General features: G+C 39.2%; 2 protein-coding genes across 3 annotated transcripts in view; one reads left to right on the plus strand and one right to left on the minus strand.

Moving 5' to 3' along the window:
* The first annotated feature begins 919 nt into the window (after positions 1-919).
* Positions 920-3,373, plus strand: LOC122661182 (tubulin alpha chain-like). The gene is made up of 2 exons (XM_043856521.1): positions 920-1,138; positions 2,011-3,373. The coding sequence occupies exons 1-2, from the start codon at positions 1,046-1,048 to the stop codon at positions 3,271-3,273; spliced, it is 1,356 nt and encodes a 451-aa protein (XP_043712456.1). The 5' UTR covers positions 920-1,045; the 3' UTR covers positions 3,274-3,373.
* Positions 3,374-5,466: 2,093 nt separating this feature from the next.
* Positions 5,467-14,287, minus strand: part of LOC122662272 (actin-related protein 4) — a 50,396-nt gene continuing 41,575 nt past the window's right edge. The window contains exons 14-21 of one of the 2 annotated variants that reach the window (XM_043857854.1): positions 12,058-12,124; positions 11,004-11,066; positions 10,630-10,692; positions 9,621-9,683; positions 8,439-8,503; positions 6,509-6,577; positions 5,900-5,954; positions 5,467-5,739 (exon numbers count right to left, since the gene is read on the minus strand). In XM_043857854.1, the coding sequence (XP_043713789.1) occupies positions 5,909-5,954; positions 6,509-6,577; positions 8,439-8,503; positions 9,621-9,683; positions 10,630-10,692; positions 11,004-11,066; positions 12,058-12,124 (436 nt within the window). In that variant the 3' untranslated portion in view covers positions 5,467-5,739; positions 5,900-5,908. Of the gene's footprint in view, positions 5,740-5,857; positions 5,955-6,508; positions 6,578-8,438; positions 8,504-9,620; positions 9,684-10,629; positions 10,693-11,003; positions 11,067-12,057; positions 12,125-14,287 lie in introns of those variants that run through there. The other variant, XM_043857855.1, reaches the window with a different exon arrangement.

Consider the following 14,287-nt stretch of genomic DNA (forward strand, 5'->3'; position numbering starts at 1 on the left):
GTACACCATACATGGTACACATACTCAGGCATTCTCTCTCTCTCTCTCTCTCTCTATCTCGTTCGTGTGTCCAACAAAATGGGATTATACTCTCAGGTTCTTGTCGGGTACAATTGTCCGATTCCTCTCATAGGGGGTTGGAAATGACAACTTAACCCCCTGCCTGAACAAACTGTCCGGGGGTGATTAAGTTGTCATTTTCGCCTCCTATGAGAGGAACCAGACAATCAGACGGGACAGGAAACCTGACAAAAAAAAATGGCCAAATGTTTTTTGTGCCAGGGGCACAGGTTGCGTCCAGAGTCCAGACACATGGGGGTGAGCAAAATGACCACTATGCCCCCTGAATGGCAGACCCATGTGTTTGGACTTTGGACTCAGGCTGTGCTGCAGCACAGAAAAGCTCAGCCCAAAAAAAATTCAACAAGATGTCCCAATTAAAAGATGAAAAAGGGTTGACACACAGCCGGGTTGCCTACCTTATATTTGTTTCTCTTACACCCTCATTGAAAAGACGATCCTACCCTTCCCATCCCACCCAGCTCATTGGTCAAAACCATCTTTCAATCGATCAGCCTCTCTTCAACCAGCGAAGTTTTTTCGATACCCATCATACCCTTACCAGTGAAGGGCATCATGGTACATCCCTACTGCTTTTACCTATAGTATCATAACTGCAAATTTTTCAAACGTTGAGGGAGACCCGTTACGGTAACGAAATCGAAATCGGGCGGCAAAACTAATAAGAGAAAACCATGGTTAACAGAGTCATTTTAGCTGTGGCTGTCCAATGGTTGTGCTTCGCTGGTAGCCGTCCGTCACCGTGACCACGACCAACTAACTGTGGTTAAAGAACCAGATACTTCTCCCTCTCTAATCTCTATACCCTTCTCCTATAAAAGGCGAAGCGAAAACCCGGTACCAGTCCATCTCTCATCGAAGGGCGTCTTAATAAACGCCCGTCTTTGTGGTCTCCTGTGTTTCTGTCTTCTTCTCCTCCTAAATTTCTTGTATTCTTTCGAGAGTTCCTTCTCCCTAAGCGAAAATGAGAGAGTGCATCTCGATCCACATCGGTCAGGCCGGTATCCAGGTCGGCAATGCATGCTGGGAACTTTACTGCCTCGAGCATGGCATCCAGGTTTGATTTCCGATCTGAAACAGCGAACCTCTTTTTTATTGTTAATTTTTTTTTATTCTGTTTCTCCTTTTATATTTTTTTCCCGATCTATTGTTTCCCTTTCAGATCCTGTTTTGCATGTTCTTTTCTATTTTCTTTTTTTCATTTTCGTTTCATATATCTCAGATCCGTAGATTCGTAAAGGTTTATTTTAGTTGCATTTCGATAAATGTTTGAACATTTCTTGTAATTCTTTCAAACTCTTTTGATTTCTCTGATCTAGGGTTTTCGTTCTCAGATATCCCAGATCTGTGAGATTTTTGTTGTTTGATTTTTACTTTTGTATGTTTTTGTTCAATTACGGTGTGATGCATCATTCGGTGATTCTGTGGCAGATCTTTTTGTGAGCAAATGCTACGTCACAGTCGTACATTCTTATCTATTTCCGATCTGTGCATTTCTCCTATTTTCGGATTTTCTACAGAATTTCGTTCTCTTGCAATTTAGTCAGATCTCGCACCAGATCCGGCCATCTGTTTTTCCTTTGCAGTGTATTATATTTGTTGCCTCATTTCTTACTTCTATCATCCGTTCTGACTACACTCATGCTTTCGGATTCTTCAGATCAAGGTTCTTTGTTTTAAATCTAGTCTTTTAATGTTTCTTCTCCATTTTAGTATATAAGTCGATATACATACGCATCAATTTCGTGTTTTAACCTTACGGTTTATTGTTTGTTGCATTTCTGATGTAACTGCTTGTAGTATTATGATAACCTGACCTGGTGAAAATTCTTCGGCTGCCACAACTCGATTAGTCCTTTTTTAGTCGTCCATAAGTTATTGAATTTTAGTTTTCTTTATCAGTATCTTATGATATGCATTTTGTTGTAGCCTGATGGCCAAATGCCGAGTGACAAAACAGTTGGTGGAGGAGATGATGCCTTCAACACATTTTTCAGCGAAACTGGTGCTGGGAAGCACGTCCCTCGCGCTGTGTTTGTAGATCTTGAGCCTACTGTCATTGATGAAGTGAGGACTGGAGCTTACCGCCAGCTCTTCCACCCAGAACAACTTATCAGTGGCAAGGAAGATGCTGCTAACAACTTTGCCCGTGGCCATTATACAATTGGGAAAGAAATCGTGGACCTCTGCTTGGATCGGATCCGTAAGCTCGCGGACAACTGTACTGGTCTTCAAGGTTTCCTGGTTTTTAACGCTGTTGGTGGAGGCACTGGATCTGGTCTGGGATCGCTTCTCTTGGAGCGTCTGTCTGTCGATTACGGAAAGAAGTCAAAGCTTGGCTTCACTGTTTACCCATCTCCTCAGGTCTCAACCTCTGTTGTTGAGCCCTACAACAGTGTCCTCTCGACCCACTCCCTTCTTGAGCACACTGATGTTGCCGTACTTCTCGACAACGAGGCCATTTATGATATTTGCAGGCGGTCCCTTGACATCGAACGACCGACTTACACCAACCTCAACCGTTTGGTGTCTCAGGTCATTTCTTCCTTGACTGCATCTCTGAGGTTCGATGGTGCCCTCAACGTGGATGTGACAGAGTTCCAGACTAACTTGGTCCCGTACCCCAGGATCCACTTCATGCTTTCCTCTTATGCACCTGTCATCTCGGCTGAGAAGGCTTACCATGAGCAGCTCTCAGTGGCGGAGATCACCAACAGTGCTTTTGAGCCTTCGTCTATGATGGCCAAATGTGACCCACGCCACGGCAAGTACATGGCTTGCTGTCTTATGTACCGAGGTGATGTTGTGCCCAAGGATGTGAATGCCGCGGTTGCCACTATCAAGACTAAGCGTACAATTCAGTTTGTGGACTGGTGCCCTACAGGGTTCAAATGTGGTATCAACTACCAGCCACCAACTGTTGTTCCAGGAGGTGACTTGGCCAAGGTTCAGAGGGCTGTTTGCATGATCTCCAACTCGACCAGTGTTGCAGAGGTGTTTTCACGAATTGACCATAAGTTTGATCTTATGTATGCCAAGCGTGCCTTTGTCCACTGGTATGTTGGTGAGGGAATGGAAGAGGGAGAATTTTCAGAAGCTCGTGAAGATCTTGCTGCCCTCGAGAAGGATTATGAGGAGGTTGGTGCTGAGTCTGCTGAGGGAGAAGATGGTGACGAGGGAGACGAGTACTGATGATGTGTTCAATGTGTTCAGTTTGGCTGTGTTCTGTTTCAATGTTTACAGTTTGTCATGGGGGTGTGCTTTTTTTGGTCATATGCTGGGATTGTTTTGTGTGCTGGACTATTAGATATGCTTATCCTGCCATTTCACTGTTATGATTTGCTAGGGTTCCTTTTTTTTGGAGTCATATTTGCCTTGCTTACTGCTAAGATCGGTATAATTCTTAGAAATTGGTAGATACTTTGAATTGGGAATCAGGGTGAATTGAAAATTTGATGAACATCTGATTCCCATATAATGGGAAAAAGATCTACCGGCAGTGTTTCCTACGCCATTACTCCCACGAGTCTCTCTCTCATCCCATGTCATCATCCCATGTGAAAAGACAAATCTGACTCTTGTTTTGAAGAGGAGATAGAGAGACACCTCCCAGACCGAAAAATGCATCCATGATTCTACTTTTTCGTTGAACATTTGGTACTTGTTGGCGTAGGAACACCCCCCTTCCCTAACTGTTTTACAGGGTGCGTTTAATTGGATGGTTAACTTAATCAATGGGGCTTTGTTCTCTGTGTTGCAGTGTAGGCTGTGCCCAGGTACAAGGGGATGGGTGCAATGAACACCCTACCTCTCTGCACAGGCTGTGCCCATGTACCTGGGTGTAGCTTGCATTGTGGCACAGAGAACATTCTCCCTTAAGTTATTGCTTTTACTTTTTGAGACGCAAGTAGCTGAAGTGTTCTTTTCCCATCAATTACGATTTACCAAGTTTGTCATGGCCACTGCGTCTTTGAAAATTCTTTAGAGCCCTTTTGGATATGGGTGGTGGTTTTAATATTTGTAGTTTGGGGAATGCTTGGGGGGTCAACATGGACTTGATGGATGGATGTTGAAAGTAATCGATTATGGGCGAAGTCATCATATAGATCTTGAAGGTTTAGGGTGCAAGTTTTCGATTATACACCGAGGGAAATTGTCACTACTAAAAGGAAAATCAAAGGAAAGTGAAAGGAGAATGACGGTAGGATCCTTCCCCAAATCATCTCCCTGAAATCCATAGCTTGGTGGATGAGGGAATGTTGGCAGTGATCGTCTTCCGATGGATCATCCTTTCAAATTCCATATGAAATAACATGTAATTGACACTACAAAAAAGAAAATCCTTTTATAATATTTTGGGATGGAGATATTTCGAAATAGGAATTCAACCAAGCCTAAGAGTGAAGGTGCTAAGATGTTCTTAGTACACAACCCAATGGTCCTGCAGCCCATATCCTTTATATATAAACTCACAAGAAAGTAGCAGATGCCAAAAAACACTGATGAAATTTATATCCATACAACTGGAGAGTTTGTATCTATCGTAGAGCCCTCCAGCTAGTACTTTCGATACGACACCCTAAAATTTGGATGCACTTCCAAGTTTTCACAGAAAATTCCACCTTACTCTGCATTGTGATGAAGGAATAAAGAACGCATATGAGATTATGATTCCATTCCCCATATTGAATCAATTGATGTACCTTTAAAATAGGAGGTTTGAGGTAGTTGGTGTCGGTGTAACCAGTCTATATGAGGGAACCAAGGGTTATTCCAACCGTTTACCTTCAATCCATTTTCAAGCAAATCAAACTTAACAAGGTTTGGATAACCAACTTAACACTGTTCTATATCCATGACCCATTTTTAATCTTCAAATTTGGAATCAAGAATATTTGAGTTTCTTGCCATAAAAAAACAGATCCGAGTTTCTAAGTTAATTAATTTTAACACAAGGATCCAAAGAGCAAAAGGAGAATATGGCAACCTAATTTGAAAAGTACAGCCTTATTATGGAATGAACTTTGTCAAAAGCCCAAACGTTTATCGATAATCTTGTCTTCCCCTCCTTTCCTTCTCCAAAAACCAGCATTAATAGAAGCTAAATTGATTACAAACTTGTTTTTAGGAGAAAAGAAAGCAAGGCTTCAAGTATAGTGGTATTGAGTTTATAACTGATTCAATCAACACTGATCGTCCAGCCTGAGATAATAGGGGTATTTTCAAGCCTGACAGTTCAGCAGTACATTGAACCTGTTAGTCCACTTTTAATACCATCCACCATTAGTAATTAAAAATCAAATTCAAAGAGTAATCTATTCAAGACAAATAATCATCAAATTTAATCTAGCATCCTGTATATTCACTAAGAATTGACAAATAATCATCAAATTTAATCTAGCATCCTGTATATTCACTAAAACAATCATCATCTACAGCCTGTATATTCATTAAAACAATCATCAATACACTGCAATTGATATCTTGTTGATTGTCTAGCTCTCCAGTAATGGATCGGATTCTCTCCTTTGTCCACACATGAATAGATTTAAGCTCAAGAAAACCATCCATTGACTCAGTTGGCTAAAGGTGTCTTCAGAGTCTCGATTTATCGTACCAACCGCACTTTCTTTAAATGGTAAATAACAAATCTAACTACTAGATTGTCTGTAGCCTACCATCTGATCACTGAGAAACTTCATGGCCAAACCAAGCCCCTCCTCACCCCCTGCGTGACCCACCCAATCCCAAGAGGAGAAAAAAAAAATCATAAATACCTTGAGAACAAACAGTTGCTTCTCTCTCAAACCCCGAGAAACAAAGGCTCCTACGGGCACTTCCTTTGTACGTAGGAAGCCCCATGCTCCTCATACCTGCAATCAATAGAGAAGCAACAACCGAGGAATTACTGGAATGCAGTAAGAGATGCATTGAGAAAGAATGGTGTTCCAAATTGATGGACTTAGCAGAGGCTATTTAAGTCCAATCTGGTGAACTTAGAAACAAGATTGAATGTTGACCCAGCAGACCCAGCAGTAGTAGCCTTGCGGGCCTGAACTGGGGGGAGGTAGGCCAAATCAGTCATACTAGCTCACCACAAACAAAAAAAATGCAAAAAAACCACTTTTCAGGTCCAGTTCAACTGGTGAACCAGAGTGGCCTGGATTTGGATCAGATCAGCCCATATAAAGGGCCAGGTTCTCCCGTTGTCCAGGTCAATAAAGCACCTTCATGAAATTCTTCCTAATCTAATGAATGATTTTATCAGCAAAGTCATAAAAAGACTCCCATAAAGACGGGTGAATGATTTTATTACCAAAGTTCCACAAAGACTCCCAAAAAGACAGTTATGATTATGTGAACTAACAATAAGCATTTGTATGCATTTGAAATTAGAGCACGTAGATGAAAATCCTTTGAAACTTACTCTGCTTTGGAGAACCACATTTGCTGAAAAGAACCAAGAGAAGCCAGAATGCTCCCTCCAATCCAAACACTGGATAACACACCAATAGACATTCACAAATAATCAATAGTTAGAGGGGGTGGATGGAGCAAGCCTTACCCCAATAGTTGAAAGTATCGGAAGAGAGCACAATTTTTTGAGTAGGCATGATAAATGAAAGGGAGAGTGGTTCTGATACAGGACAGAGAATTTTTTTCATTGCAACAACGCATTATTTTCATACATAAGCATTTTAACATTTCCATTCTCCTATAAATGGAGAAGAAATACTACCAATAGATCATCAAGTTCTTAAAGAGTTTCCAATGATCTAAAAAAATCTTGTAAAACCTCAACACCCACTAAAGGAACCAAAATTGGGGGGTGGGGGGTGGAAGAGGAAATTGATCAAACATTTGTAACTGTCCCCACCAGGTATTACGTTTGACCCAGAGGATCTATGTATGAACAAGTCCGTAAATTAGTTTAAATTAGTTAGGACAAATGTATCATGCTTCATGGTGGTTTTCAATCTTGAACATTACCGCAGCTTGCAGCTTGCAGCTTGCAGCTTTGGGGTTGTGCCACTTCAGCTGCCCAACATATTGGTTCCCTCCAGGCAGCTATTGGCTCAAGCAGAGGCATTGGAGCCCCACGTGAAAATCAACACACTAGCTCAGCCATTTCCTAGGCCCCATTCAGCCTCTTCATGAGCAGTACATTGTTTACCAGCAAGGTTTAAAATCTCGTTTCGTTTCGGTGTTTCAGTCTGACCGAAATTTCCAAGATACCGAAATTGCATCGAAATATAGTATTTTTTCTATGAGTTTTGCTTGGCCATTTGTGGGTGTAAAATGCCGAAATGACTGAAATGACCGAAATTTCCAAAATATTGCATTTTTTCAATTCGAACTTGCGTTTCGTTTCGACTCGACCGAAATATTCGAGATTTCGACGGAGACGAAATGAGTTTTTGAACTATGTTTACCAGTATCAGGTAGCATGTTGAAGATGACCTCCCAATAATTCCATTGAAGTAATACCCAGTAAAATATACTCGTTCTAGTTTCCATCATAGGAGTATTAGACAAAATAAATTTTTGTAACAAGTGGATTCCAATGTACACCATTGAAGAAAGAAATTAATGGTATTAGTTAAACAGATATAATGCCAGAATTTTATTCACCCTACATTAATCCTCTAGTGGACAATTTCTAGGGCCAGGTTTACCATCCATATATTGCATGTGAGGTGTGGATTTATTTATTTGAAAGGTTATCAGGGACAAATTTGGAATATTGATATGTTGCAAAAATAACTGACTCTAACAGTTTATCTTATGACCCCCAACAAAGAGAATGACTTTAATTTTAATTACCTATAGTAAAACTAGAAAAATTAATAATTTCTAATGATCAGACACCATTACATAGAGGAAATGAGACCTTACACATAGATATACTACCAACACACACAATCAAGGGTGTTAACCTTTGTAAATAGCAACTTAATCCAGAATTTTACTAGTACACAGTGAAAGTAGAAAAAATGGTATTTTGTAATGACAACACCAGTCACCATTACAGAGGAACTGACACCTCACACATATAGAAATGCTATCAAAACTCATTAAAGATAAAAAAAACTTTCCGCAAAATTATGAGCATTAACCTTTGTAAATGGTGATTTAATCTAGACGAGTTCTATTTCCCGCCCCCCCTTTACCCCCCCCCCCCCCCAAAAAAAAAAAAAAAAAAGAAGAAAGAATTTAGACATGTTCTAAATAGTCATGCTACACTCAAGAACAAAACCAATGTTTTGATTTATTACAAAACTCCTGTAAGATCCTCACTATTTAAATCCTGACCACATAACTAGTGACAAACAGCGGATCAAAGATGTGAACTCTACCTGAATCGCCGTTCTGTTGAATTCCCAATTGCCAATACTTTAACTCTAGCTGTTTGAGGAGACTCCTGCATTTGAATAACACAAAATGAAAATCAAGATGATATTTGTGGTTTATTACGGCCAATTACTCAAAGCACTGATCTCCAAAGTGAAAGATTCTATCAGACAACCATTAGTACAATTACAAAGCAGCTACTCTAGCTGTCTACATTCTAAGCTAACATGGAATCTTTTAAGAGGTACGGAAAAGTAAACACCATGAGAAATAAAATTGAAGGACAAATTTTCAGCTCACATCATAAAACTTTTAATGATTATTATAAAATCACTGACATATTATTTTGAACACATATTTAGGCTCCATTTGTTTCAACATAAATGGCTAGAGGTAAATTAAAGTTTCGGAAATACTTTGCCTTCCACTACTTTATTTTATAGCCTAGGGCATAAAATAGTCTGTAGAACTTTACATCTCTTGTTTTTACTTCCAATGAAACAAACTCTATAATAATACATTTTACTTATTTTTTAATACTCGCCTGTTTCATATAAAAAACAAATGGAGCCGTAAAAGAAATAGAAAACAACTGATGCAACAATGTCTAAGATCTTGTGAGATTTCGAGAGAGATGGAAAGGGAGAAAAAACTTAGGCAAAGATCTAGAACTAGCTCCAGCTAATTCTACTTAAGTGACCCCGAAATTCCAGAAAGTGAAGAATATAGACAATCTAGTGAATTTCATATACAGAATATTTACAACACGAGAGATGAAACAGAAAAGAGGATGAAAGGCCCAGATGCCTTTCCAGATATACCAGATATATTTAGACAACCAATTAACTTATTGACCTTAATGTAGAAATTTGAAGCCAAAGAAAATAAAAGAAGTTAACTGAAAGAAGGTGAGCAGAACTTGAACTGAAAACTTTTACAGTGCTATACAGGGCTTCAAGGGAAGGAGTGAAGGACCATACACAGTCCAGAGTCCAGACACTGAGAAATAACTCTAGGTTTACAACAATGGTGCCCAAGGTAGACGTGGTAGTAACTTAGTTATTAACCAGATGGTGCCTAACTCTGCATCTCGAAGGTTTAGCCAATAGAGAGATCATAGAAACCATCAGCCTCAAAAGCCATTGTACAGGTAAAATATCAGACTACAATTCTGAGTGAAAATTTACCTCTAGCAAGTCCTTCTCAAGGCGTTCTTTCAACTGTTGCATTGATGCTGTGCCCCCAGCAAGCTATTTAAATGAGAATGGAAGAAACAAGTAAGATCAAGTCATTGCTACGAGCTAAAACTGACTCAAGATCAATTTATTTTGATAAAATTTATAATTTTAGTCGTGTAATAAGCCTCATTCACAGAACTTAAGCACATGTAGTTTATGTACCCAATCAACCAAAACCTGTATTGAGTTTTCTGCCAAAATGTTAATGTCACTATTCTGCCAGCATGAGAAAAGATATTGGCATAAACGTTGGTTTATCGCTCTTTCATAAATTCAGTGGCTTCTAATGGAGCTGGGAACACTGCCTCAAATAGAAACTTAAAGATCGGGTTCCTACTCTACCTGCTAGTAAGTAGTAATATGGACTGAGTCTTCAAACAAACAACCAATAGAATAATTAACAACCAGCTCACCCTATCCAATAGATCAATAGAAATAACGAAAGCACAACCTACTATGATTTCTAAACATTAAGACTTTCACTAATCAAAGGACTATAAACTAAAATCATATTAAGACCAAAAGGGGCCCGCAGCTGGGATTAAAAAACCCAGTATATTTCCAATCAGTTTGGCTTAGTCTGTATCAACATGTGGTCACAGCTGGGCTGGTTCAAGCACTGTTCAGGCCTCTTTTTGGTTTTGGGCTGACCATGTGTTATATCACTTCAGCTAGAAGATAAAAACACCAAATTTTTTCTCAAGTCAAACCCTGTTCTTCCATAGGTCAGATGATTAGAATGGAGAACCAAAGACCAGCGCTGGAATCTGCTAGAAAAACCTACGGTATGGAAAAAACAATGATAGCTCATGAGGTCCAACCATTAACAGCTTGATCAGTTGATTTGTACAGAGTTTTCCTTTAGAACTCTATAAAGTTTTGTCTAAATGAAATGCCTTCAGCTAAAAAGTTTAAACTGTGCCGACAGATGTCTAAGAGAGATAAGAAATTAACTTACCAGTATACTGCTAAATAGTTCCCTTCGGATGTCCACATCACATTTATTTATGCTCTCAACAACCTATGCACAAATTCCAAACAAGATGTGACCAAAACAGTTTGAGAAAAACAATTTATTCAAGATAAAAAATAAATAAATAATTATAGTATGAGTCATTGCTTAGAGGAACGGTATAAGGTTCAGGCTGTCAGGGCAAATGCCCAGGTTCGAGTATTGAGGGTGGCCACTTTGCGCAAAAAAGCCAAAGTTTAGGACCGACTCCAAACTCACCACTCCCAGGATCCCGCATAGGCGGGACCAGCACTGGGTAATGGCCCTTTAGTATGAGCAAGATCCTGTAGAAATGCATGACAAGACAAAATGCAATTTACCATCTGGGGAAGACCGCGAACAGGAGCAGAGTCTGAAAAACTCTCCATACCGGGAATTGTCTGGTAATAAAGATAAAAATAAGTATAGGTGAAAAGTAAACAACTAAGTTAAAAGAAAAGTCAAACTATCAGCATTAAAACGAATAGTTCAGGAATCGACCAACTAAAACAATTTTTTAGACTGACATGGGAAATCCATTCCCCAGCACTATCAACCTTTAAAACAAAATTAACACAAACCCAAGAGAACACATTGACATGATTAACTATGGAAGGTTGACTTGAACACAAACTAATTATTAACAGGTTGTACCAGGGTTGGGATAAATGACATGATGAGTAAACAAATCATGTTTTGGTAGCAAATTTGGTTCAACAGGAATCTGACATGAGGCAAGATGACCAGTTGCCAACTCTACTCCTAAGCACCCTATTGCATTAGTGAGAAGACAGTGGCTCTTGAACCTATACTTATGATGCATTTGGTTACGATTTTATAATTACTGATACTCATTGTGATCACAACCTAATAGCTTTCATACATGGTAACCAATGCGGATGTTGATTTCTAGCTGACGACTGTAACCTAAATGAAATCCCTCAAATAAGTGATGAAGATGCCAAACAGGGAAGATTGAATAATTCATAGCTTTTGATTAATACTCAGGTATAAGTAACCCTCACTCTAAGAAAAATTTTAAGTACCGTCCACAATACGGAACCAATTTCCAATGATTATATAGAATCTCTCAGCTTCCACCTTCCACCAACCTCAAGTTTGACCAAGCAGATTGACCACAACATTTAAAGAGACTTAAGAGCACCAAGTTTGGCAGAAAATTGATTACAGAAAACCCAAATTTTGGAATAGAACACATGCATGCAATACTTTGCAACATGAAGTGCCAATTGAAGTGTTTGGGCATAAACAGAAGCATTATAGATTTATAGTTGCCTACTTCTGTCCCTACAATTCCCAAACCTCCAGACAATTCTGACAAATAAAAATAAAAAGAATGCAGAAACCTAACAAGCCCAAAATCAGTTCACCGACCTGAACTAAGGATGGAGTGAACAAAACATCTGGAATCTTGAATCTATCAGCTCCAACTTCTATTGTCCTGAATAAAAAATGAGATACATGAAGTGATGTAAACCAGAATGCATCAAAGCCCTTGTATCATTTTCAGCGATTTCAAGCAAAGAAAAAGAGGTCTATTGAAATCTGATGTACAACAGAAATTGGAAAGATTGCGGAGATTTATGAGTCCCGATTAATGGGAGCATAGTTGTCAAGGCGGCTAGGCAACCCCAAGATGGTGTATGGGTGCCTAGGAGACAAGGCGCTCGACTAGGTGTCGCCTAGGCAAGCATTATATGTAGTATTTATGCCATAGACATAATTATGTTAGTAATGCAATATGATCAATTTAATGTAAATGTATCCATAGTTGTCATGGAGTCCAGGCGACCCAAAGCGTTGGAGAGGGGCAAAACTCAAGGCGACACCAATTAGGTGACCTAGGCATCCAAGGCACCCGCCTAGGCGCCCAAGGTGCCAAGACGCCTAGGCGACGCATTGACAACTATGTTTATGTATCAGTGAAATATGCTAGTAATGACCCAATATGAGAAAACCAATACATAATAAATGTAGGATATAATATAAGCATATTCATCAAAAAGAATAATATAAAGCAATAAACTAAGAGCATAATAGCATATGATTAAGAAACAGAATTATAGAACATGTAACTGTGAAAGTATGATTCCATGTGTCACGTATGCTTCATAATCTTGTACACAAATCAATAATAGGGTTAGAATTAGAACCCATTACCTATAACATAACCAAAAAAAACACACACACCATACAATATGGCGTCCACCATGCACAAGACATCCAAAGCGATGGCTAGATTCTCAGTTATGGAGTAAGTCTACTTGGGGAAGTTAGCTTAACAACTGCAGAATCGATGGACAGAATGGGGGGTTTAAACCAATGATCAATTAAAGCTCTAACAGTTGAATAACCGGTAACAATAAGTATGAACAGAATAGCCAAAACAGATTCAACAACCTGATGATTTAACAAATCCTAGTTGCAACAGGATTTCTAGTATTAATTGGAAAATTCAGATTTTGAAACTATCGAAAGATTCAGAACTAATAACAGAACAAAGAACTGAAATCAAAGATCAATTTTTGAACAAAGGATTTGGAGAAATCCAAGTTGAAGTAGGAAAATAGATTTCCAAGGGAAAGGATTTTGGGTTTTTGAAGCTATAGCTGAAACTAAATAAAAAGAAAAGATAAAAAGGTCATGGTCAGGAATCACCACCTGATCTGCAGGGCTGGAATCACCACCAACAACCCAGCCTTGGAATCCATACCAGGGACCCTACTGAATCACCACAGAACCAAAGGCAAAAGCCAACTTATATTCATCACATTTGTGTATAAAGGTGTAGCCCCTTACAAACTTATATAGAAGACTCAAAATCAGACTCAAAATCAGAAAAGTATAGGCCTAAACTGGGTAACCTAAACTAACTTGGAAACTGAAATACTAAAGGAGACCGAAATAAGGCTGGACTCTTCGAGACCTATTCTAGCCTAACTAAAATACTTGATAACGGGGCCTTGACATTGCCCTTCTGCGGCCTTCCTCCTCTGCGTAGGCTGGTTGCCGCCCTCTTTCCCCCCCCCCTCCCCTCTCTCTCTCTCTCTCTCTCCTCCCTTCTTCCTCTTCTTTCTTGTATATTGGTTCTCTTTCCCTGCCCTCATTTGGGATTCGGTAATATATTCATTTACCAAAAAAAAAAATACTTGATAACAAATAAAATAAAGAAATATTACTTTAACTAGACTAACAAATAAAATAAATATCATACTGATTCCTTCTACCCATATTTTAGGCCCATTAAAGTGGGACTACTACAATAAAAACCCATTGCGATAAAATAAAGAAATATTACTTTAACTAGACTAACAAATGAAATGAATATCATATTGATTCCTTCTACCCATATTTTAGGCCCATTAAAGTGGACTAATACAATAAAAACCCATTGAACCAAGGCCCAACATGGATAGAACCAAACCCAAGGCTTATTTCCACTATAATAAGCCCATTTTCGCTGATATATCTGCATCAAAGGCAGTTGCCTTTTCCGTATCAAATAAGGTGTGTTGTCGCCTTGGACCCTAGACTGTGCCTGGATGCCTAGGCAAACACCTTGACAACTATGAATGGGAGAAAATCAGCTCAGCCTTTTGTGACA

The sequence above is a fragment of the Telopea speciosissima genome, chromosome 5 (genome assembly GCF_018873765.1).
Source record: "Telopea speciosissima isolate NSW1024214 ecotype Mountain lineage chromosome 5, Tspe_v1, whole genome shotgun sequence".
Taxonomy (NCBI): domain Eukaryota; kingdom Viridiplantae; phylum Streptophyta; class Magnoliopsida; order Proteales; family Proteaceae; genus Telopea; species Telopea speciosissima.

Coding starts and splice junctions, on each gene's coding strand:
- LOC122661182 (XM_043856521.1), top strand. CDS start 1,046: ATGAGAGAGTGCATCTCGATCCACATCGGTCAGGCCGGTATCCAGGTC. Junction 1,139..2,010: donor GCCTCGAGCATGGCATCCAG/GTTTGATTTCCG, acceptor ATTTTGTTGTAG/CCTGATGGCCAAATGCCGAG.